The 24036-nt window shown below is 27.8% G+C and overlaps 1 protein-coding gene and 1 long non-coding RNA gene across 4 annotated transcripts; both read left to right on the forward strand.

The window, feature by feature from the left end:
• Window positions 1-13607: 13607 nt before the first annotated feature.
• On the forward strand, window positions 13608-20653 carry ARPC4 (binding protein). 3 transcript variants are annotated; one of them, XM_011043637.1, is made up of 8 exons: window positions 13608-14328; window positions 17005-17070; window positions 17163-17215; window positions 17343-17370; window positions 17481-17555; window positions 18344-18448; window positions 19169-19258; window positions 20321-20653. In XM_011043637.1, exons 1-8 carry the CDS (start codon window positions 14326-14328, stop codon window positions 20408-20410), a joined length of 510 nt encoding a protein of 169 aa, XP_011041939.1. In that variant the 5' UTR covers window positions 13608-14325; the 3' UTR covers window positions 20411-20653. The 3 variants fall into 3 exon arrangements, with proteins under 3 accessions (XP_011041939.1, XP_011041940.1, XP_011041938.1); XM_011043636.1 differs by lacking the exon at window positions 13608-14328 and adding an exon at window positions 16766-16930 and having other exon boundaries at window positions 20321-20648; XM_011043638.1 differs by lacking the exons at window positions 13608-14328; window positions 19169-19258 and adding an exon at window positions 16750-16930 and having other exon boundaries at window positions 20321-20648.
• LOC105137764 (uncharacterized) lies at window positions 19351-19664 on the forward strand. Its single transcript, XR_844643.1, has 2 exons — window positions 19351-19391; window positions 19507-19664. It is a non-coding gene; the product is annotated as an uncharacterized LOC105137764 (long non-coding RNA).
• Window positions 20654-24036: the final 3383 nt, after the last annotated feature.

Below are 24036 nucleotides of genomic sequence, written 5' to 3' on the forward strand. Positions count from 1 at the left end.
TTCACTCGTTCAAAAAGATCTAGTAATTTCCCGATGGAGTGACTGATTTAGAATATATATATATATATATATATATATATATATATATATATATATCATAATGTATCTCTTGTTTTTCCCCCTTAATAAAGTACTTATGTGGTCCTATTTAGTAAACAATCAGTGCATTGATTAATATTAATTTTTTTAAAAAATTAAATATAATTAAGAATATAAAAAATATTTTAATAATATTATTAAACTTAACTAAGTAGATTAATTTTTAAACTTTCACTAAATTTTTTATCAGATTCAAGCGCCTTAAGTCTAGCAATCATATCAGGTTTAAACTATTTGAGTATGATATGTTTATCGATTCAAAGTAAATATATTTTAGCATATCTTTTTAATTTTAAAAATAATATCAAAATGTTAAAATACTTCCATAATTATAGAAAATTATACAAAAATATAAAATAACAAAAATTACCTCATATACAAAGTTTATTTTTTTCTTTTCTAGGGTATGTATTTTAACTATTTAATAGTTTGTGAAAGGTAAAAAAAATTATGAGCAACAAGTTTTAATTTTATTAACTTGGGGGTAAAATAGTATTTTTACTATGCAAATAATCATGAAAAAACTATCATACCCCCGCTCAAATGTTTAATGATCAATTAACCTATGAAAAATACCGAAATACCCCAATAACCAGAGTTTCAATTTTTTCATTCAAAGATTAAAATAATAATTTAATTTTATATGAAAAGACAACATTAGCCTCATATCAAGCCTTTAGAGATTGAAAAATCCATTATACAAGTCTGCAGTGGACTATGTTGTGGTCTGTAGTACAATTACACAAGGTTGCCAAACCCAAGTGCCTTGAGTTTGGGTGCTTAGGTTTGGCAACCATACCTTATTTGACAAACAAAAAACAAAGATAATAAATATGCACTTTAGTTATTAGGAGAGAGAAAAGAAAGAAAAAATACAAACAATAATTCATTTGGTAGCAATCCAATCATTATTTATCTACAAACGCCACATCATGTGAAAAAGAGTACGATTGCGCATCCAGTTAGATGGTGGATGGTCAAAATTGGCCACCGAGAAGCGTCGTACACTCCTCTTTAATGGCGCAAGCACTGTCCATTCATTAGGGTGTAAGGAACACATGCCCACAACTTTTTGATTAAAAAATAAAAAATAAAACATGAAAAATACTAAAATACCTTCTATAGTCCTTTTAATTACACAAAATACCTATATAAAAAAATACCAAAATACCCTCAAAGGCAAAGCTTCTTTTTTGTCTTTTTTGAAGCTAAAAGTGTTATTTTATTATACCTGAAAATTGAAAAACCTAAAATACCCTTGTCAAACAACCCATCCTTTTTTTTTATCTTAGAGGTAAAGAAGTATTTTTATTGTTACGAATGTTGTGAAAATACATGAAAACCCTTGGTCAACCGTTCTAAATTTTGTTGACTCTTGGGATAAAAGAGTTGTTTTATTATGTTAAAAATTAATGACCACTGAGTTAGATGAAAAAACCCAAACACCCCTAAATCGAAGGCTTAAATTTATGTCACTAAAGGGTAATTCTATTATCGCAATCCACAATAATTTGTCTCTAGAGCTACAATAAAATCCTCATGCCATTTAGCTTTCTTTTTTATGTTAAGAGGCTACATTTCAATCCAATCGAGCGTATTAAGAAGAAAATAAAAAAAAATTAAAAAGAGCAAATCTGAGAAAAAATCTAGAGTAAACCCTGGCTAAATAGACAAATTTACAACTAAGGTCAAAAGACCGAGATAACTCCACATAAATGAAACTGAAAAAAAAAAAAACATTAATAACAACTTTACAAATTTAAAGTGTTGAAAGATGAAACTGAAAAAAAATTGGTTTGACAAAACATCTCAAAACAAAAAATATTAATCTAAAACAATAAAGATCAAATATTAAACAAAAACAAAATAAGTGGATAATAAGATTGTTTCAGTTAAGGGTGAAATTGAAATAAATCTTACAATGTACAAAAGGAATTAAAATATAAATAAAAAAAAAAGAATATCAAATATGAAGTACAAACAAAATAAAGGGAAAAATAACATTTCAATGAAGGGCAAAATCGAAAACATATACCCCTAATCCAAAATCATAAACCAGTGTTAAATAAGGTAATTCTCAACTAAAAAATAATAAATTAAAAGGAAACTTTTTTATGTTTTATGGGTGAAAATCCCCAATAAATTAGCTTAAATCTTTGATGAAATAAAGCAATACATTATTACGTGAAATGTTAGCCTCATGATAAAATCGCATAAATCCCTTATCAAGGAATAATAAAAAATTCAAAAGAAATTTTTTTTGACAAATAGTGAAAGTCCTTGGTTATTTAGCTAAATATCATATATGAAATGAAGTATAAATTTATGCATGAGAATATCGACTGTCAGCATAAACCTGTGTTACTCACATAAACTTTCAATTGAACATGATAAAAATTCAAAGGAAATTTTGTTAAGACTATGGTAAATTTTAAATAATTTATACTAAAACCAAATAAAGTAATAATAGGTTAGGTAACCATGTAATAGGTGGTCTAGTGGTAAGAACTTAGGACCAAGATGTTTGTTTTCCTGTAATCTTAAGTTTGAGCCATATAATTGTTAATATGATGACCACTAGAGACTTATATGGTCGTTAACTTCATAGTCCGTGGGATTAGTTGAGGTGTGTGCAAACTGGCCCGAACATCCATATTAATAAAAAATGATAATAGGTTAGGTGGGTGAAAAATATTATCAATGAGTGTGGGTTTTTACAAATTACATCTAATAAAGATGGCATTTTGGTAAATAAATGAAAAAAAATCTTTCTTTTTCTCTATAAGAAAAACCCGCCAATTATAAGGAAGGAGAGAACACCAAAATCCTTCTCTCTTTTCTTAATTCTCTCATATTTCTCTGCAAATTCAAGTGAGGGAGAGCGATTATAAGTAGGGGCGTTCAAAAAAACTGAACAACTAAGAAAACTGAAAAAATAAAAAAAATTATCCAAGAAAACCGAACCGAGATGAAAAATCAATTAAACCAATTTTTTAAACCATAAAATATTGCCGGTTCGATTCGGTTTCGGTTTTAAAACTGAAACCAATGAACCGAACCAAGCCAACAAAAAAACAAAAGGGATATAAATACTGTAATTAACCTAGCCCTAACAAATTAACCTGCCCTCCACTCTCCATCTCAAAACTGATAACACAAAAAGCCGTCGTCATTCACTCTCCATCTCAAAACTCAAAAGCTAAGACATCCACCCATATCTCCATCTCCTTGGCTTCTCTTTTTATTTTTGCACAACATCTCTATCTCTTCTACACAAGTCGAACAAAAACCCATATCTCCATCTCCTTGGCTTCTCTTTTTATTTTTGCACAACATCTCTATCTCTTCTACACAAGTCGAACAAAAACCCATATCTCCATCTCCTTGGCTTCTCTTTTTATTTTTGTACATCATCTCCATCTCTTTTGCGCAACCCATATCTCTATCTCTTCTGCGCAAGTCAAACAAAAATCAACATCTTTATCTCTTTGGCTTCTCTCTTTATTTCAATGCAAGCTGTCAGGAAGATTTGGCTCATCTTCTTATTAAATGGGTAAAGGAGAATAGAGATAGTCAAAGTGCTTCTGGTTTTTAGTGTTGTTTGCATTGGCTTGCTGAGCACACTAAAAAAAACTTCCATAGCAAAAAAAGAAGAAGCTAATGATAATTTTAAATGTGCAACTTTAGATTGGTGGCCTAGTGAAAAGTGTGATTACAACCAGTGCTCATGGGAGAAGGCTAGCCTCCTGAATCCAATTCATCCTTTTCTTTTGTTTTGTAAATTTCTTTACCAACAAATATTCTTATTAATCTGAATGCTAAAACTTTTGGGGCTTTGCCATATTTGCAAGATTTGAACAACAAGATTCTGGCTAAACTGAAAAAAATCATATGTGATAGGATTGGATTTCTCGGTTTTATGGCAAAAAAATCGAATTTCATCGAATTGAACCAGTTTGTTTTGAACCGGTTATCAGTCCGGTTTGGTTTAAATTTTTCAAAATTTAAGTTATTCAGTTTGGTTGGTTTTTGTAGTTTGAACCGAACCATGAACAACCTTAATTATAAGTGATTTTTATATAAAAAGAAACAATTAATTATAGATTTTAGAGAGGTTGAGAGGGTGCATTTTAGTGAGAAAGTTTGAATTTTTCAAGAGAAGGTGATGATACTTAGAATTGATTGCAAAAACTCATTCATTTGAGTCATTTTAGTTAAGTAAAGGATTTCCTTTTAATTAATTTTTTTTTTTTAGTTTGGTTGTGGATAAGGAAAGAAATCCCTAATTTCAACATCTAGGGTTTATAAAAAAAATTTAAGGACAGTGTTGATTGTTTTAAATAATGCTTGTCAAATGACAAACCATGAGAGTTGAGAAAGAGAAATGAATACTTTACTTATGTGATATTGAATGTTAATGTAATGTGAGGGTTTAAGTGATTGTATTTGAGGCAAGGTTTTTAGTTGGATTTATGAAATACATGTTATGTATATGTTTTTGGAAAGTGTGGTTATGAGATTTTGAAAATATTGATATGAAAATGTTAATAAAAATAAAGTTAAGGGTTAAACAGTGTGGTTGATGAAGAGAAGAGATGTGAGGAAGTGAAATTAAAAGAAGAACATGGATTCTTAGCTTGATTAGTGGCCATAAATTTATAGGAGATGATTCAAATTATATGCAAAATTGTTAAATTGGATTATGTGTTGTGTTTATTTATATGAAAGTGACATGCTTGAAAAATAAATTAAGAGAGTTATGACAAAGTTATGAATTTTGTTAGAATTGGTCGAATTGTTAGTTTAGTAAATTTTGGAAAATTTTGGGAAGTTGATCTTGATTGTTTTGTCCAATTATTTTGTTATGATGTTTTGGATGTTTAATGGTGATTGTGAATAATATTATAGTGAACTAGCCTTTTGGCCTACGCTATGTCGTAGGTCGATTCATTTTTTTAGCTAAAAAAGATATTAAGACGTTAGAAAGTTTAAATCTTGATGCATAATGATTGAAAACACTTTTAAAATACTTAAATTGTGACATATTGGATGATTTTTTTCAAAAAAAAAAATATTGAGAAGGAAACACATTAAATTGACTGGGGCCAATATTGGTTAACTTGTGAAACTTATAATTTGGATTGTGAGATTGTGATGAAACAATGAAACCTATATTGAAACAAATTAAAAATCTTAATTATAATGAAAAAAATATCGAAGGTTTAATAAGTTCAGTTAATTTTATAAATATTAAAAGACAACTCTAATTTAATTTTCTAAAATTTTAACCAGTGAAATTCCAAACCTAGAATCAATTAGGAAGTTAAATATTCAACCAAAAAATAATAATTTCAACTCATGTTAACTTATTAAGCTGGTGACTCGAGTCATATGACCAAAAGTGCTAAATGTGAAAAAAATTGAAAACCAATTTTTAACAAATCAAATATTGAAAAATGAAATAAAAAAGTACAATTAATCATACAAAAGGATAAAACAAATTTTAGTAATTATAAGAAAAAAAAAAAGAAGCTTAAGCCCACTCGGATGAACTTGCCAAACCCATAAGTCAAGTTATAAGATTGGATAACTTGATAGAAAGGATAATGAAGAAAATCATGAAACCTAATTTTTTTAAAAAAACCATCATTAGTATATAAAACTCATGACCTAAGTTATTTGATCGAAAATGCCAATATGGCAAAATCATGAAGCCCAATAACCATCAAACCAAATATTAAATGATGAAACTACAAAAAAAATCAACTACACAAAAAAATAAAAAAAAAGAGTAATTAAAAGCAAAAAAAAAAAGGTGCAAGACCACCCGAGTTAACCCATCAAGCTCATGGGTCAGGTTATGAGATTAGAATAACTCAGGTCAATATTAGAAAATAAGGTGCATTGTTTTGATGGGTTAAAATAATCCAAATTTTAATTGATAAAAAATAATCTTTTATTGCCTAAAATATTATTTTACAATAAACCTAGGTCTAGGCGGGGCTCGAAACCCAAATATGAGCTAGGTCGAGCCTATACACATATGCATGTGTGGATATAAGATCAAAACTCACTTTACTTATAACCTCTCTCCTTTAAAAGATTGAGTACCCTTTGGACCTAATTTTAACTTTTCAAATTATAAATACCAATAAAGTTTTGTTATTTTTTCTATATAGGACAAAGTTCTTATAGAGAATTTTGGGTTTTACTAAAACATGCCACCTAAGAGTTATTTGAGATAAATTTCTCATTTACTCAAAATTTATTTAAATCATGTTAATGTTCTATATTAAAAAGCTTATATTGAAAATTAAATTCCAACTAATTTTTAACTTGAAAAGTAAGGGATTCCACTTTTAATTTGGTCTTAATTATGCTTATTAACCATATTTTTAAACAAATTTTCTAATATTTCCCCCACATTAATGGAAATTATCTAACTAATTTTAAAATAACTCAAAGATTTGTAAAGAGATATTGATTTGATATATCAATGCATGAGAAGAGGTAATTTTTGACCTTGAACCCTTCTTAATGAAATAGCATCCAATTTACTTGTTAAATAATGAACTCGATGTCTTGAACAACTAAATTTTTACGTAAACTAAGATAATAATATCACATAGTTCTTGACTAGATTTTTCTTTTGGTTTTCTCTGTTGTGTTCATTTTGGTCCTAAACAACTTTTGAATTTATAAGTGTCTTAAAAAATTTAGCCTTTATAAAATTCTCAAAGAAACATCCATATTTCTCATTTATATAGTGATATTACATTAAGAGTATTGCTATACTCCATTTGGTATAAAAAAATATAAAAATCATTAAAAACAGTACTCATCATTTATCATGCTATAACTAACACTTATTTTATTATAGAAATAAGCAGCAAATGATAATTTTCAAGTGCCATAAAAGATATTATATGACTTATTTTTTTTATTTGAACCTAAATAATGAGATCTCCAATCAACTATTTATGGTTACTATCATTACACTTTTTCATTTTTTTTTTAGTGCTTTAAATTCATTCCTTTTGATCCAAGTTCTTTTTACAAATATTTGGTTAACAAATTTTATTGTTTTTCTTTAACTTTACATAGTTAATAGAAATAATTTCATTCAAGAACAAGTGTTTAACAATATTATATCTACAATTTATATGTCTAAAATTAACATTATATGTACTACTTTATACCTTTTTAATTGTTGACTGACTGTTGTAGTTTACACAAATAGCTAGCACTAGTTTTGAACAACATAAAATTTCCTATAAGAAATTTCAAGGCTATTTACCTTGTTTTTTTAACTTTATCAAGAGCAATCAATTTTGATTTCATCAGATCTTGTAATATATGTTTGTTTAAAGGATTTTGATGACACAACTATTTCATTAAGTGTGGAGACATATCTAATAGTAGATTTTGAATCCTTAGTATTGGATATTCAATTAGCATCAATAAATCTTATAAGTACCTCCAAGTAACTAGTATAGTGTATCCCATAATCTAAGGTGTAACTTAAATACTAGCATACCCTTCATATTACTTTCAAATTATCCATACTTGGATTACTCGTAAATCTATTCAATTTGCTAATCAAGTAAGCAATTTCAGGTATTGTACAATTTATAACATACATCAAGCTTCTAATTATATAAGAATATTACAAAACAATCCATTCCCTCACCTTTATTTTTGGGCAAATGGACACTTATGTCTATTAGTTTTTTTAGAATGCTATTTCTAACTTTAAAAAATTTGTTAAGAACTTTCTTAATATAATAAGATTAGGACAATACTAATCCATCATATGTCCTATAAATTTTTATTCCTTATATGACATCTGCAATACCTAAATCTTTTATGTCAAACTTGTTAGTTAATATTTTCCTAGTAGACTAGATTATGTAATCATTACTATACAAAATAAGCATATGGAAAGAGATATATAATGATATAACTGTTTAGTACTTAAAAGTGCATTTTTATCAAGGTTTTATATCATTATTTTGCACTTCAAGTATCAATAACTCCTTAACTAAAGCATGTTTTATAATAACATATCTAATAATATAAGATAACTTTAATTTGTGGTAAAAGTTTATTTTAAATATAGGCCTACCACATAAATGAAAGGATTGATTGATGAATTTAAGAACTGAAATTGAAAGGACAAAGAGATGGCCAAATTTAGAAAAGAGATGCCAATGCAGTCCAAACTAGAATACTGTTTGGTAATTGGGTCATATCTGGAGCTATAGATCTCGGATTTAGGTCTACTTTATATGGATAGAAAGGTAAGACATAGGCCTACAACTTTTATATGGAGCCCAAGATTTAAAAACAAATGTTTAATAAGTTCAATTAATTTTATAAATATTAAAAGACAACTCTAATTTAATTTTCTAAAATTTTAACCCATGAAATCCCAAACCTAGAATCAATTAGGAAGTTCAATTTTCAACCAAAAAATAATAATTTCAACTCATGTTAGCTTATTAAACTGGTGACTTGAGTTATATGACCAAAAGTGTTAAATGTGAAAAACATTGAAAACCAATTTTTAACAAATCAAATATTGAAAGATGAAATAAAAAAGTAAAATTAATCATAAAAAAGGATAAAACAAATTTTAGTGATTATAAGCAAAAAAAAGAAGCTTAAGCCCACTCGAATCAACTTGTCAAACCCATAAGTCAAGTTATGAGATTGGATAACTTGATAGAAAGGATAATGAAGAAAATCACGAAACCTAATTTTTAAAAAAAACCATCATTAGCTCATAAAACTCATGACCTGAGTTATTTGATCGAAAATGCTAATATGGCAAAATCATGAAGCCCAATAACCATCAAATCAAATATTAAATGATGAAAATAAAAAAAATCAACTACACAAAAGAATCTAAAAGAAAAAAGAGTAATTAAAAGCAAAAAAAAGGTGCAAGACCATCCGAGTTAACCCATTAAGCTCATGAGTTAGGTTATGAGATTGGGATAACTCAAGTCAATATTAGAAAATAAGGTGTGTTGTTTTGATGGGTTAAAATAATCCAAATTTTAGTTGATAAAAAATAATCTTTTATGACATAAAATATTATTTTACAATAAATCTAGGTCTAGGTTGGGCTCGAAACCCAAACACGAGCTAGGTCGAGTCGATATACATATGCATGTGTAGATTTAAGTTCAAAACTCACTTTACTTAGAACCTCTCTCCTTTAAAAGCTTGGATACTCTTTGGACCTAATTTTAACTTTCCAAATTATAAATACTAAGAAAGTTTTGTTACATTTTCTATGTAGGACAGTTTTTCTAAAGAGTTTTGGGTTTTACTAAAACATGCTAACTAAGAGTTATTTGAGATAAATTTCTCATTTACCCATAATTTATTTAAATCATGTTAATGTTCTATATTAAAAAGCTTATACTGAAGATTAAATTCCAATTAATTTTTAACTTGAAAAGTGAGGGATTCCACTTTAATTTGGTTTTAATTATGCCCATTAACCATGTTTTTAAACAAATTTTCTAATATTTTCTCCACATTAATGAAAATTATCCAACTAATTTAAAAATGATTCAAAGATTTGTAAAGAGATATTGATTTGATATATCACTCCATGAGAAGAGGTAACTCTTAGTGAAATACTATCCAATTTACTTTTTAAATAATGAACTCGATGTCTTAAACAACTAAATTTTTACGTAAACTAAGATAATAATATCACATAGTTCTTGACTTATATATTTCTTTTGGTTTTCTCTGTTATGTTCATTTTGATCCTAAATAACTTTTGAATTAATAAGTGTTTTAGAAAATGCAGCTTTTATAAAATTCTCAAAGAAATGTCCATATTTCTCATTTATATAGGTGATATTTCATTAAGAATATTGATATACTCCATTTGGTATAAAAAAAATATAAAAATCATTAAAAACAGTACTCACCCTTTATCATGTTGTAACTAACACTTATTTTATTATAGAAATAAGCAGCAAATGATAATTTTCAAGTGCCATAAAAGATATTATATGACTTATTTTTTTTATTTGAACCTAGATAATGAGCTCTCCAATCAACAAATATGATTACTATTATTACACTCTTTTATTTTTTAGGGCTTTAAATTCATTCCCTTTGATACAAGTTCTTTTGACAAATCTTTGGTTAACAAATTTTATTGTTTTTCTTTGACTTTACATAATTAATAGAAATAATTTCATTCAACAACAAATGTTTAACAATATTATATTTATAATATATATGTTTAAACTTAACATTATATGTACTACTTTATACCTTTTTAATTGTTGACTGATTGTTGCAGTGTACACAAATAGCTAGCACTAGTTTTGGACAATATAAAATTTCCTATAAGAAATTTTAAAGCTATTTACCTTCTTCTTTAACTTTATCAAGAGTAATAAATTTTGATTCCATCATAGATTTTGTGATATATGTTTGTTTAAAGGATTTTGATGACACAACTATTTCATTAAATGTGAAGACATATCTACTAGTAGATTTTGAACCCTTAATGTTAGATATTCAATTATCATCACTATATCCTACAAGTACCTCCAAGTAACCAGTATAGTGTATCCCATAATCTAAGGTGTAACTTAAATACTAGCATACCCTTCATATTACTTTCAAATTATCCATACTTGGATTACTCGTAAATCTATTCAATTTGCTAATCAAGTAAGCAATTTCAGGTATTGTACAATTTATAACATACATCAAGCTTATAATTATATAAGAATATTAAAAAATAGTCCGTTCCCTCACCTTTATTTTTGGACAAATGAACACTTATGTCTATTAGTTTTTTCAGAATGCTATTTTTAACTTTAAAAAATTTGTTGAGAACTTTCTTAATATAATAAAATTAGGAGAATACTAATCCATCATATGTCTTATAAATTTTTATTCCTTATATGACATATGCAATACCCAAGTCTTTTATATCAAACTTGTTAGTTAATATTTTCTTAGTAGACTTGATTATGTAATCATTACTATACAAAATAAGCATATGGATATAGATGTATAATGGTATAAGTATTATTTGTGTTTTTTACATAAACACATTTACAAATTTTGTTGATTTTAAACTTACTTGACAATAAAACCTAATAAAAAATTTCATCCCATTATTTAGGTTGTTATTTCAAACCATATAATGATTTGACAAGTTTGCAGACTTTCTTTTCTTGTCCATTAACAACAAATCCCTTGAGTTGTTCCATATAAACCTCCTCATCGAGGTCATCATTTAAAAAAACTATTTTTACATCTATTTGATGTATTTGAAGTTTGTTAATAGTTGTGATATCTATTATTCTTCATATAGAAGTTATTTTTGCAAAAGTAAATACGTGTCAAAAATAGTCCACACTTTTTTGTTGTCTAAAGCCTTTAACAACAAGTTTAGATTTATATTTGTCAATCATCTTTCATCTTCTTTTTGAATATTCACTTATGGTCTTTACACCATTTTAAAGAAGATTAATGACAATGTTTATATTGTTGATCTACCTAATAATATGAGTATTTATACAACTTTTAATGTGTCAAAATTTTTTTATTTTTATGATGATCATTTTTTGTATCCAGAGCTTAGAGGTAACTTGAGGTTAAGTCTTTTACAAGTAGAGAGAACTAATGTGGAATGTGTTACAACAATGTGTTACAACTACATTTATAAATTACATAGACAAGGCCAAGCTTGAAAAGAAGTTCACAAATAAACTCAAAAATATACAAATAAACTCAAAAGTATATGATATAAAGCCTGAAGTTGTTGTTATCCTAGTGAATCTTGGATTTTAATTATTTATTTTCTATTTAGCTTATAATTTTAATTTAATTAATATTTTATTAGTTAGGATTCTTAATGCTAGATGGATTATATTAATTATATAAATTTTAATTAGGAATTCTTTACTATAAAGAATTTTAGATCTAAAACTAATAAATAAAGATGTATAGTTTATTTTGAAGAGATTCAAACTATTTAAACTTTTAATAAAATATCAAATATTTTTTCTATTCTTCTACAATATTTAGAGTTGTAACTAGGTGTGTTTGGTATTGTGGTAGTTTTTGTAATTGTATTTAAAAAAAAATTATTTTATAAAAAAATACTTTTAATTGAGGTTGGTTTGGTAAAATATATATTTGATTAAAACTGTGATTAAAATTGAGGTTGAACAAAAAGTAGTTTAATGTTTTTGGTTAAGAATACTTTTCAAATTAAGGTTATAAAATAACTAAAACAACATATATTAATATTGATAGTTTTTAATTGAAATATTGTAAATTTAATTATTGCTATTAAAATCATGAAATAAATAATACTTTATATAAAATATTTTTTATTATTCCATTAAACTATTGTTATTAAATCATTAAATACATAATATTTTATATAAAATATTTTTTATTATTCCATTAAACTATTTGTAATTACATCATATACGGAATCCATTCGACAATGACTATAGTTTTCATGGCTTTCTAAGTGTGCAACAACATCAGTTAAAATATGAAATAAAATTGATATTGCGATCAAATTCTGTAAATATTACGTTAACATGCGATCTTTTTCTAATGTAATTATGTAAAAATATTGAATAATGTTAAACACTAGTTTTTTAAATAAAATATAATATTTATAAAAATATTTTAAATTTTTTTATTTTACTATATCCAACTCTATCTAATATATTTAGATTTTAATCAAATCCAATTCTTCCATGAACATTGGAGATGCTCTCCATTGCTTACTTTGTTGAACCGTGGAGACAAGAAAATACAGTAGAAAAAGAAGGAGAAAAAAAAGGGGAAGAGCAATAGAGATGATAGGGTTGTTTTGGAATTTTTTTGCAATGATTTCGTTGTTGTTTGGCAAGAGACGAAAGAAGGGAACAGAGAGGAACAAGGATGAAAATATAAGAAATGATAAGATTTTTCTAGGTGTGAACAAGGGAGACCTCTTAGGTTGTTTTAGAAATTTTTTGTAATGATTAATTATTTACACTGTCGGCGAAAAAGAAAGAAGAACACATCCTCACGAAAACTAAATTCAAATTGCTTTTCAAGAAACTGAGTTCTAATCTCAGTTCTGGGGGAGACCCACAACAATAAAAATATAATTAATATTTAACTAAATATTTATAAATAATATTTTCTTATAAATACAGCTACAACATCAAACATGTTAAATACACACTAAATATTGATAACCTTAGCTTTTATGCATATTATAATATTATATATCATGTCAATTTTGAAAAATTTGAAATTCGAGTATTTTCATGTATTTTAATGAAAAAAATATAAAATCCTTGAGATTATTCGGTAATGAAGCATTATTTCATTTTTTTTCTAGATAAAACAGAAAAAGATGTGGAAAATAAAGTTTATGATTAAATATAATATTTTTATAATTTGAAAAAAAAAATCTCCATTCTCCTTTCTTTCTTTCTTTCTTTCTCTTCCCTCTCACAGGCTGCTAGCCACACCTCTAACCTCATTGGCCACCACCATTGATCCTCTCTCCCTCAACTCGTCGTCGACGACCCTTCCCTCTTCTTCTTCCTTGTCCTTCCTGACCAATGACCACCAGCTGAAACTCAACCAGCCCACCAGAAAACCCACAACAACGTCATCAACCCTTTTCTCTCTTTCCTTGATGAAATCCCTCTCCTCACACCCAAGCAAAACCATCACCAAGCGCCACCATCTCTTCGTCTCTGTCCACACCAACACCAGGCAAAAACTGTTACCAATCAACTATTCTCTCAAACATCATTTCTTCTGAACTGATACTATCTTTTATAGTTTCTCTAATTTGTCGCAGGCCAAACAATGCAGGATTGAGAGGATAAAATGCAAGAGTGCAGGGACTAAGAGAAGTTGGGTCAGTTTAGCCAATTAAAAAAGAAAAAAAAGAAAAAAATAAAACCACAGTCATGCCATTAGTAAAGTTAAACGACGTGTAGTTTTTCCACGTAAGTGCAAGGCGTATTCTGCCAGCAGAAGCAACAAACAAGACCCATCAAAACTTCCACCAAGTCAAATCACACCCACCTCCCACTCCATCTCCAAGCCCACAGCACCACCAACAACAATTCTTCGCAATCCAAAAAATCGAAATTGTTAAAAACGTTGCAGTTTCGGCACAATCAATCTCAAATCCGCAGCTCTGCCTAAATGGTAAGCCATGTCAAAAATTTCTTATTTTAATGATAATTATTTTTTGTATCCAGAGTTTAGAGGTAACTTGAGGTTGAGTCTTTTACAAGTAGAGAGGTCTAATGTGGGATGTGTTACAAGAATGTATTATAACTACATTATAAATTAGATAGACAAGGCCAAGCTTGAAAGAAGTTCACAAATAAACTCAAAAGTATACGATAAAACGCATGAAGTTGTTGTTATCCTAGTTAATCTTGGATTTTAATTATTTATTTTCTATTTAGCTTATAATTTTTAATTTAATTAATATTTTATTAGTTAGGATTCTTAATGCTAGATGGATTCTATTAATTATATAAATTTTAATTAGAAATTCTTTCCTATAAAGAATTTTAGATCTAAAACTAATAAATAGAGATGTATAGTTTATTTTGAAGAGATTCAAACTATTTAGACTTTTAATAAAATATTAAATATTTTTTCTATTCTTCTACAATATTTAAAGTTGTAGCCAGGTGTGTTTGGTATTGTGGTAGTTTTTGTGATTGTGGTTCGAAAAAATTATTTTATAAAAAAACACTTTTAATTGAGATTTGTTTGATTAAAACTGTGGTTAAAATTGAGATTGAACAAAAAATAGGTTAATGTTTTTGGTTAATAATACTTTTCAAATTGAGGTTATAAAATAACTAAAAAAACATATATTAATATTGATAGTTTTTAATTGAAATATTATAAATTTAACTATTGCTATTAAATTATAAAATAAATAATACTTTATATAAAATATTTTTTTATTATTCTATTAAACTATTTGCAATTTTATCATGTACAAAATTCATGTAAAAAGGACACAGTTTTCATAGCTTATTGAGCATACAACAATATCAGATAAAATTTTATTCGCATCATATATGAAATCCATTCTACAAGAACTATAGTTTTCATGACTTTCTAAATGTGCAACAATATCAGGTAAAATATGGAACAAAATTGAGATTGCGATCAAATTCTATAAATATTATATTAACATGCGATCTCCTTCTAATGTAATTATGTAAAAACATTGAATAATGTTAAACATTAGTGTTTTGAATAAAACATAATATTTACAAAAAAAATTTAAATTTCTTTATTTTATCGGCTCGGATCCGGTCTAATAAATTCAGGTTTGGGTTGAACCTATTCTTTCCCATGAATACTGGAGATGCTCTCCTCTGTTTACCTCGTTAAATAGTGGAGATGAGAAAATATAACAAAAAAAAGAAAGAGAAAGAGCAACGGAGATAAGAGGGTTGTTTTGAAAATTTTTTGCAATAATTTCGTTGTTGTTTGGCAAGGGACGAGAGAGGGTAATAGAGAGAAACAAGGATGAAAATATAAGAAATGACAAGATTTTTCTAAATGTGAACAATGGAGACCTCTCAGGTTGTTTTAGAAAATTTTTATAATGATTAATTATTTATATTGTCGGCAAAGAAGGAAGAAGGATACACCCTCACGAAAAACAAATTCAAATTGCTTTTCAAGAAATTAAGTTTTAGCCTCAGTTTCAGGTGAGATCCACGACAATAAGAGTATGGTTAATATTTAACTAAATACTTATAAATAATATTTTCTTGTAAATGTTACCACACTAACTAAATATTGAGAACTTTAGCTTTTATTCATATTATAATATTATATATGGTGTCAATTTTGAAAAATTTGAAATTCCAGTATTTTCATGTATTTTAACGAAAAAAAATATAAAATCCTCGAGATTATTCGGTAATGAAGCATTATTTCATTTTTTTTCTAGATAAAACAGAAAAAGATGTGGAAAATAAAGTTTATAATTAAATATAATATTTTTATAATTTGAAAAAAAAATAATCTCCATTCTCCTTTCTTTCTCTCTCTCTCTTCCCTCTCACAGGCTGCTAGCCACATCTCTAACCTCATTGGCCACCACATCTCCCTCAACTCGTCGTCGACGACCCTTCCCTCTTCTTCTTCTTCCTTGTCCTTCCTGACCATTGACCACCAGCTGAAACTCAACCAGCCCACCAGAAAACCCACAACAACGTCATCAACCCTTTTCTCTCTTTCCTTGATGAAATCCCTCTCCTCACACCCAAGCAAAACCATCACCAAGCGCCACCATCTCTTCGTCTCTGTCCACACCAACACCAGGCAAAAACTGTTACCAATCAACTATTCTCTCAAACATCATTTCTTCTGAACTGATACTATCTTTTATAGTTTCTCTAATTTGTCGCAGGCCAAACAATGCAGGATTGAGAGGATAAAATGCAAGAGTGCAGGGACTAAGAGAAGTTGGGTCAGTTTAGCCAATTAAAAAAGAAAAAAAAAGAAAAAAATAAAACCACAGTCATGCCATTAGTAAAGTTAAACGACGTGTAGTTTTTCCACGTAAGTGCAAGGCGTATTCTGCCAGCAGAAGCAACAAACAAGACCCATCAAAACTTCCACCAAGTCAAATCACACCCACCTCCCACTCCATCTCCAAACCCACAGCACCACCAACAACAATTCTTCGCAATCCAAAAAATCGAAATTGTTAAAAACGTTGCAGTTTCGGCACAATCAATCTCAAATCCGCAGCTCTGCCTAAATGGTAAGCCCTAATCTCTTTCTTTGCTCTGTGATCTTACCCATTAATTTGATTCTAATTTCATTATTATTTTGCAGGCAACTTCATTGCGCTTGTATTTAACATGTATACGGAATACTTTAGAGGCATCCTTGTGCCTGCAGGTAATGCTTGCATTATAAAATTTATCCCTTAATTAATTATTTTTTAACTTTTTAACTTTTAAAATTTATTGATTTTCGAATCTGCTTTGCAGAACTTCCCTTGTCAAGAAGTTGAAAGGCATAACAAACCAGAGGTCGAAATGAAGTATGTTTTCCATTTTTTATTAAAAAGGAAAATAAGTTATAATATTATTCATAATTGTTTCCTGCATTTTGAGCTTGCTTGTGCGGTATCTTGAGGAATGTTGTGATCTTTTGTTTATGTTTTGCAGGACGAGCCCGGAACTTTTGCTAAATTCTGTAAGGATCATTTTGGTTGATGCTAAATTTTTTATGAAGAAATGTTTTGTTGTAGTTGCTGTGCTGATGGATGTCTAACTTGATTGCATGTGATGATGATGCTATTGCAGATTTTGATATGTAGAAATGAGGCTGAAAAGTGCTTAATAGAAACATCTATTAATTCGTTGCGTATTAGCCTCAAGGTGAAGTGTTCATCTCAACATTTAGATTAATGTGCCTGGCAGAGCTGCATAGTGAAAATAGGACTTTCTTATAGAACAGTATGTGTCATTGTGAACAATGTTTTTCTGCTCATTTTGATTACTCGTAACTTATGAAAATGGTTGCTTGTGGCTACCTTTTAATCTTTTAATTCTTTCTAATAGGCTAGTTGGTATGTTGTGTCATTTTCGGGATTGCACATCTAGAAGTTTTAATGGATGCTGTTTGGTGTTTGAATATGTCATGGTTTGATCAAAGGGAAACAGTCCATTTTGCTGCTGCATAGATTTTTCCAAGTCACCTATAAAAGATCATGTTTTAGAAACTTCTGTCCTCCTATTTCTTTCCCTGTGTTCGTCAAATCTAGATTATACATTACATATGCAACATGGTTCAGGGATCCCATGAAGATTATTGAAGAAGTGTCAGGCACGTAGGCTTAATAATTTGGTGTGGGTTCTAATAGTCTAAGCTGCTAAAGCAGAATCATTGAAGTGCTCATCCTAGATTAATAGTCAGGTGCATAGTTACAGCAAAACTTCAAAGATAAGTTGATTTTGCTGTTAAACTTAGTCATACTCATTCTGTTCATGTTAGCTTTTTGAGACCAAAGGTACTATGTTCTCTTCTTCTTTTTCCTTTGGTGTTGTATCTCTTTTTTCATTTGGATTTCTTGTGTTTATTTATTAATTTGACACAGCATAAATTGCATCCAATTCCTATTCTCAATTTTTTTTCCTTATGTGCATATTTATTTTCTCTTGTACAGGTAAAGCAGGCAGATGAGCTTGAAAACATACTAACTAAAAAATTTCTTAGATTTTTATCAATGAGGGCAGAGGCATTTCAAGTGTTGAGACGAAAGCCTGTACAGGTATGTGTTGTCTCACATGAATGAGCTGAAAAGTGCTTCATTTTGCTTGACAAAATCAACTGTTGATTGTTTCTGTGAATTTTTGTTTTCGGAGTTGGTAGGACTTTATATAGTCACAAGGTTGGCATACCTTGAGTTGCAGGAAAACTTGTGCCTTTTCTTAGATGAAAAATAACATTGTCCAGATTCAGATTAGTGTAGTTTTTCCTTTTCTTAGAAGAACATTAAGTTGGTCAAGCCAAATTGGAATACTGGCTCTAGTCTTTCTCCATAATACACAAGCACTTTGCTGCTCAGCAAGTTGGGTCCTCTGTTTCAATAAGTAACAGAGAATTTGCAAATAAGGGATGTGATAACATTATTTGATCTCAAAGCAATATTATACGAAAAATTTTGTCTCTTCAGTTCTCTCTATGAATAGAATTTTAAATGTTTTTTATTGTAATGGATTATGAGGTCTATGTGGTCAAGTGTTGGTGAAAGATTCTTTTATATTATGCATTTACAATGAATTTTGAATACACATGTGGATTTATTGATTATTTTTATTTTCAAAATGCAATTTATATCCTGGTCTAATCACTTGATAATCATATCAATGAACCTGTAAAGTTTCAGCTTATATCTCTGAATTAATTTACAAATTGCTGACAGACTTTTGCTGTATCATGCTGATAACATTCTTATGATGATATGTTATCACGATGCCTTACTTATCAGGGTTATGACATTAGCTTTCTAATCACAAACTTCCACTGTGAGGAGATGCAGAAACGCAAACTCATCGATTTTATTGTGCAATTCATGGAAGTAAGATTTAACCATTCCTTGCCACTTGCTTGATCTTTTCTAATTAGATTTCCTTCTAGAATATGATTTTGATTCTATTCTCCCACGTATTTCCTGCTATTTGATTATACACATTGTGAAACTCAACCATAAGGCTAAGATGTTATATTTAGACTACTCGTCCATGTCCTGAGTTTTTTTAACCCTCTGAAGTGGGGAGAATTGAACTGGAAAGAAAGATTCTTTCAACCTTTACTTTATATCATAAGGCTAAGATGTTATATTTAGACTAATCGTCCATGTCCTGAGTTTTTTTAACTCTCTGAAGCGGGGAGAATTGAACTGGAAAGAAAGATTGTTTCAACCTTTACTTTATGTTGTCATTGTGAACAATGCTTTTATTGACATACTAAATTGATTATAAGTATTTCAAATTTGGTGCACAGTGTATTAAATCAGGTGTTCCTTCATCCACTACTTCAAATATGCTAAATTGGGATTAAGTTTCCTTAGCAGACCATCCGTTCCTCTTGAACCCATTAGTTTTAGTTATGTGCTTCATTGTTGTTCAGTTTCAGATGAATAAGTCCTTTGGAGAACTTTGACGATTTTAATTATGAAATAATTCTATAGGTCCAGAAACTTGTTCATGATAGAGACTGTATATGGTTTGCTCTCTCAACTTTGAACTGATTTAATGGATTCTCCATATGGGGGAAAATGAAGGTGAAAATTATGGCCGGTCACATGCATGTGGCCATTCCATGTTTACCTTGTGATGGTTTACATGTTGTCAAGATTAACAGCACCTGGATGGGAAGATGTGATCATCTAGTTTTATTATGAAAGAAAAGTTGGCTTAAACTTTACTCCTTGTGCGGTTACATGATTTACATTTCATCCATCCGCCCCAGTTTAGGTCTTTATTTTCAGTTTTAATTTATTTTGTTTATATGGGGTTCTGAGCATATAACTTTTTACCTGTTTATTTTTGCTGCAAATCTATTCTTGTTGCACAAATGGTTCAACAATATTTTAAATTTGGAAGCTTTCTCGATCACACACTATGTTCTCCAATTGCAGGACATTGAGAAGGAGATAAGTGAATTGAAAATGTCTGTGAACACACGAGGGAGGCTGGTTGCTACAGAGTTTCTGAAGCAATTTATTTAATTATGATGCCAGTGCTATTTATCCAAACATTGAATGCCCGAGACACAGCCTGAGACTGTTTTTGGGTTAGTGGTATTTAGCATGCCTGCTTGCTTCAGTCATTCGTTTTAATGTCTTGTAAAATTGTCGTTGTGTGAGATGTAATTTTCCATCCTCAACTTGAGTCATATTGATAAACCATCTTCCCCCCTAGTTTGAAAGACAGGCCAATCAATCAAAGATCGAAAGTCACAATTCATGTGTTCTTGCTCCTATAAAGATAGATGAACCTTAAAAAAGCAGATGTCAATAATTAACTAAAATAAGTTAACGATACCCTGTAAGGAAATGAAAGAAAAGATTATTCGAGATCCATTGTTATTCCCCTGTAGATGTTTTTCATGATTAAAAAAAGATTGCTGAGATGTTTTAAATCTTATTACAAAAGGATGCATGACTTTATCAAAAGAAGTTGCATTGGTTGTTAGAGCAATGTTAAGAGAAGAAAACTTAACAAAATATAATGAAGTCATTTATATTCATTCAATTAATTTCATTTAATTCAAGAATAGGATTTATGTTGAAAAAAATAAATTTAACAAAGAACAATAAATAAAAAAAATCTCAAGATAATCATATGAAATAAAAAAATAAAATAAAAATAAAACTAGTTTAATCTCCAATAAAATTTAAAAAATAGCTTAAAAGAATGATAAAAATAATTACAATCATAGCACCTTGGATGAACTTTCTGAACTTTTTTAATTTTTTAAATTACAATTCATCAAATCTCAAACATGGATTTAATCAAGAAACTTAAATATAAACTAATTAAATATTAAAGAATGGGAATGAGTAAAAAAATGTCAAGCTAAACAATTTGGCAAAGAAAAAAATCAAAAGAACAAGAAAAAAAATCTGATAGAAAAAAATGATAGAAAAAAATAATGGAGTGAAATGTAAACAAAAAAATATAAATTTTTTCTCAAATGACATGTAAACAAAAAAATATAAATTTTTTCTCTAATGATATATATAGCAACTAAAAAAATAAAAACTAAATTTGAGAAATGAAAAAAAAAGGATGAAATTGAAATAAATTTTTAATTTCATAAATTAGTTTAAATAAAACAAATATTAACCAAAAGATTAGAGACAAACGAAAAGAAAGAAGCTGAAGGGTTTATTTGAAAAATTATAGGGCAAGGTATAAACATGGAGGGGGTGGAGAGAGGAAAAAAAATAAAATGATTAATGGATCTAAACCGAAGGTTTGGATGATGCATGCACCATCTTTATATTAAAAAAATGTCGGGAAGAATCCAAAATCACCCCAAAATAACAATTTTGGTTACCATAATTAGCTATATATGCCATCAAAAGAAGATGGCTAACGTGTACTAACACACACTTATGATTTTTTAAAATACTTTTATTTTATTAAAAGACAAAATTATCCTTAAATTTATCTAATAATAATAAAAAAAACCAATAGCAAAATAACAACAACACCCTCAGAGCTAATGTATAAAAAGTTGAACTTCAAGGATGAGGAAATATTTTTGAACTTCAAGGATGAGGAAATATTTTTATCGTGTTTATAAAAAGAAAAAGACTAAAAAACCCCACATTAGTACACAATTATTTTTGTCAATAAAGATAAATATGTTATTTTATTATGTATTTTTTAATAAAAAATATGAATTTACCCTATAATATCCAATTAATTTAATTTTTTTTAGAGAAAGATAATAAAAATATTATTCTCATTTATAGTGCATCACATCTAGATGACAATGTTTTTATCATCCCTATAGGTTTTTTTATTTAATTGGTTTTAGAACTTTAGTTAATGGCTTTTAAAGTTTTACATGATGTATAAATGTAAAAATAAGTTGTGATTTATTTTTTAGGAGTATAATAATTTTTTAGAACATTCCTTTCTTAACTAGATGTAGAGTGAGATTTACATATTACTATTAATACATGTTATAATGTTAGTATTATATTAAGGATTTAATAATTAATAAAAAATATTTAAATGGCAGCGTAAGAAAAAAATAAATTAATAGGGCTAAGTTAAAAGAGTTGTTTTAAAAGGATTGAAATTTTAATTATTTTATATAAGAAAGGGGCTAAGAAAAATTTCTTTGCAAGGTCTTCGCCCTACTAACCCCCCTCCCTCCACCAGTTTGCATTTAATTATGAGTTAATTAAAAATTTAAAAATATATTAACATGTATAATTTTTTAATGTGTTTAAAAAATTATACAGTATTATTAATATATTTTTTATTTATATATAAACTTTTGGTTATGAATTTTAAAATAAATAAATATAAAATAATTTTTTTAAAAATATTAAGATAATAATATTTTTAATTGATTTAAACCAACCTAAATTAAATTATCAACTACCTAACTTTGATCATGAACTTGAATACATTTAATAAAATTATTGTTCTAAAATAATTTGTATTTGATTATAGTATATTAAAAATATATACTATTAAAAAAGCTACTCAATAATATTTTTAAGAATATTGATGGGATATAAAATTGTTTTTGCTAACATTATAAATAGTTTATTATACTCTTATGAAAAAAAAGCAAAAAAATGAATGGTATTTAATAAAATAATAGTTAAAATATATTCTTAATTAATTTAAGAATTTAATAAATTAATATATTTATAGTATTTTAAATTAATTTTTTAATTTAAAATAAAAAAATAAAACAAAACATGTCCGGTTGATATGCTTGGTCTTAATAAAAACCACCTTAGAGCGTCTAGGCTTTTTTTTCCCTCAATCATCTGACCTTCTTTTATTATTATTAAGTAGACAATATGTTACCTACCATTGCAAGTGACTTGTCATCTATTGGGTTGTTATGTAGAATCCGAGCACCATAGTGATAGATGAAAAATCAAAAAGGGTTTTGCTTTAAAAATTCATTTTACTGCAATTTCCACCTAGAAAATCCTAAAAAAAACACCATAAAAACCTATAAAAACCACTAAACAACCCCAAAATCACACAAATAAAAAATCATCAAAATCAAAAAATAAAAACTAAACTTGATTTATTTTCTTGTCATGTTTAGAGAAAGAAACTATATTCATTAACTCCTCAAGAGAAAAGGAACTCATCCAAAATTAAACAAAAATAAAAAAATTATAAAATAAAAAAAATAAAAACTAAACCCTATTTGTTTTCCTTTTTATTTTAGAGATAGAAACTATATTCATTGAACTTCTCTCAAGAAAAGTAACTCATTGTTACAAAGATCCTTCTTTTATATAATTAGAATGTGGTTAAATGACAATTTTATTATTTTTTAGCAAGTTTATCTCGTCTTTTTTTAACTTATAAAATAAAAAATAAATAAAATAAATTTTTGAATCAAAATAAAAATTTAAAGCACTTTGAAATTTGACATGTTTTTCTTTGTATTTTACATTGTGGTCCTATCACTTTAAATCTTGTCTTCCTAATTTAATTGAAAACTTTGTTTTATAAAAATATACTTTTAAAAGATCAAATTAAAAGGAAAAAAATAAGAATAAAATTTAAAAAAATAATAAAATAAAATAAAAGGCGGTAGAGGGGAGGGGCTTCATTCAAAAAAAATAAAGAAAAGGAACAA

Source organism: Populus euphratica, unplaced genomic scaffold (genome assembly GCF_000495115.2).
Source record: "Populus euphratica unplaced genomic scaffold, PopEup_1.0 scaffold163.1, whole genome shotgun sequence".
In the NCBI taxonomy this organism is placed as follows: Eukaryota; Viridiplantae; Streptophyta; class Magnoliopsida; order Malpighiales; family Salicaceae; genus Populus; species Populus euphratica.

Coding starts and splice junctions, on each gene's coding strand:
- ARPC4 (XM_011043637.1), top strand. Junction 17,071..17,162: donor AGGCATCCTTGTGCCTGCAG/GTAATGCTTGCA, acceptor TCTGCTTTGCAG/AACTTCCCTTGTCAAGAAGT. Junction 18,449..19,168: donor TGAGACGAAAGCCTGTACAG/GTATGTGTTGTC, acceptor CTTACTTATCAG/GGTTATGACATTAGCTTTCT.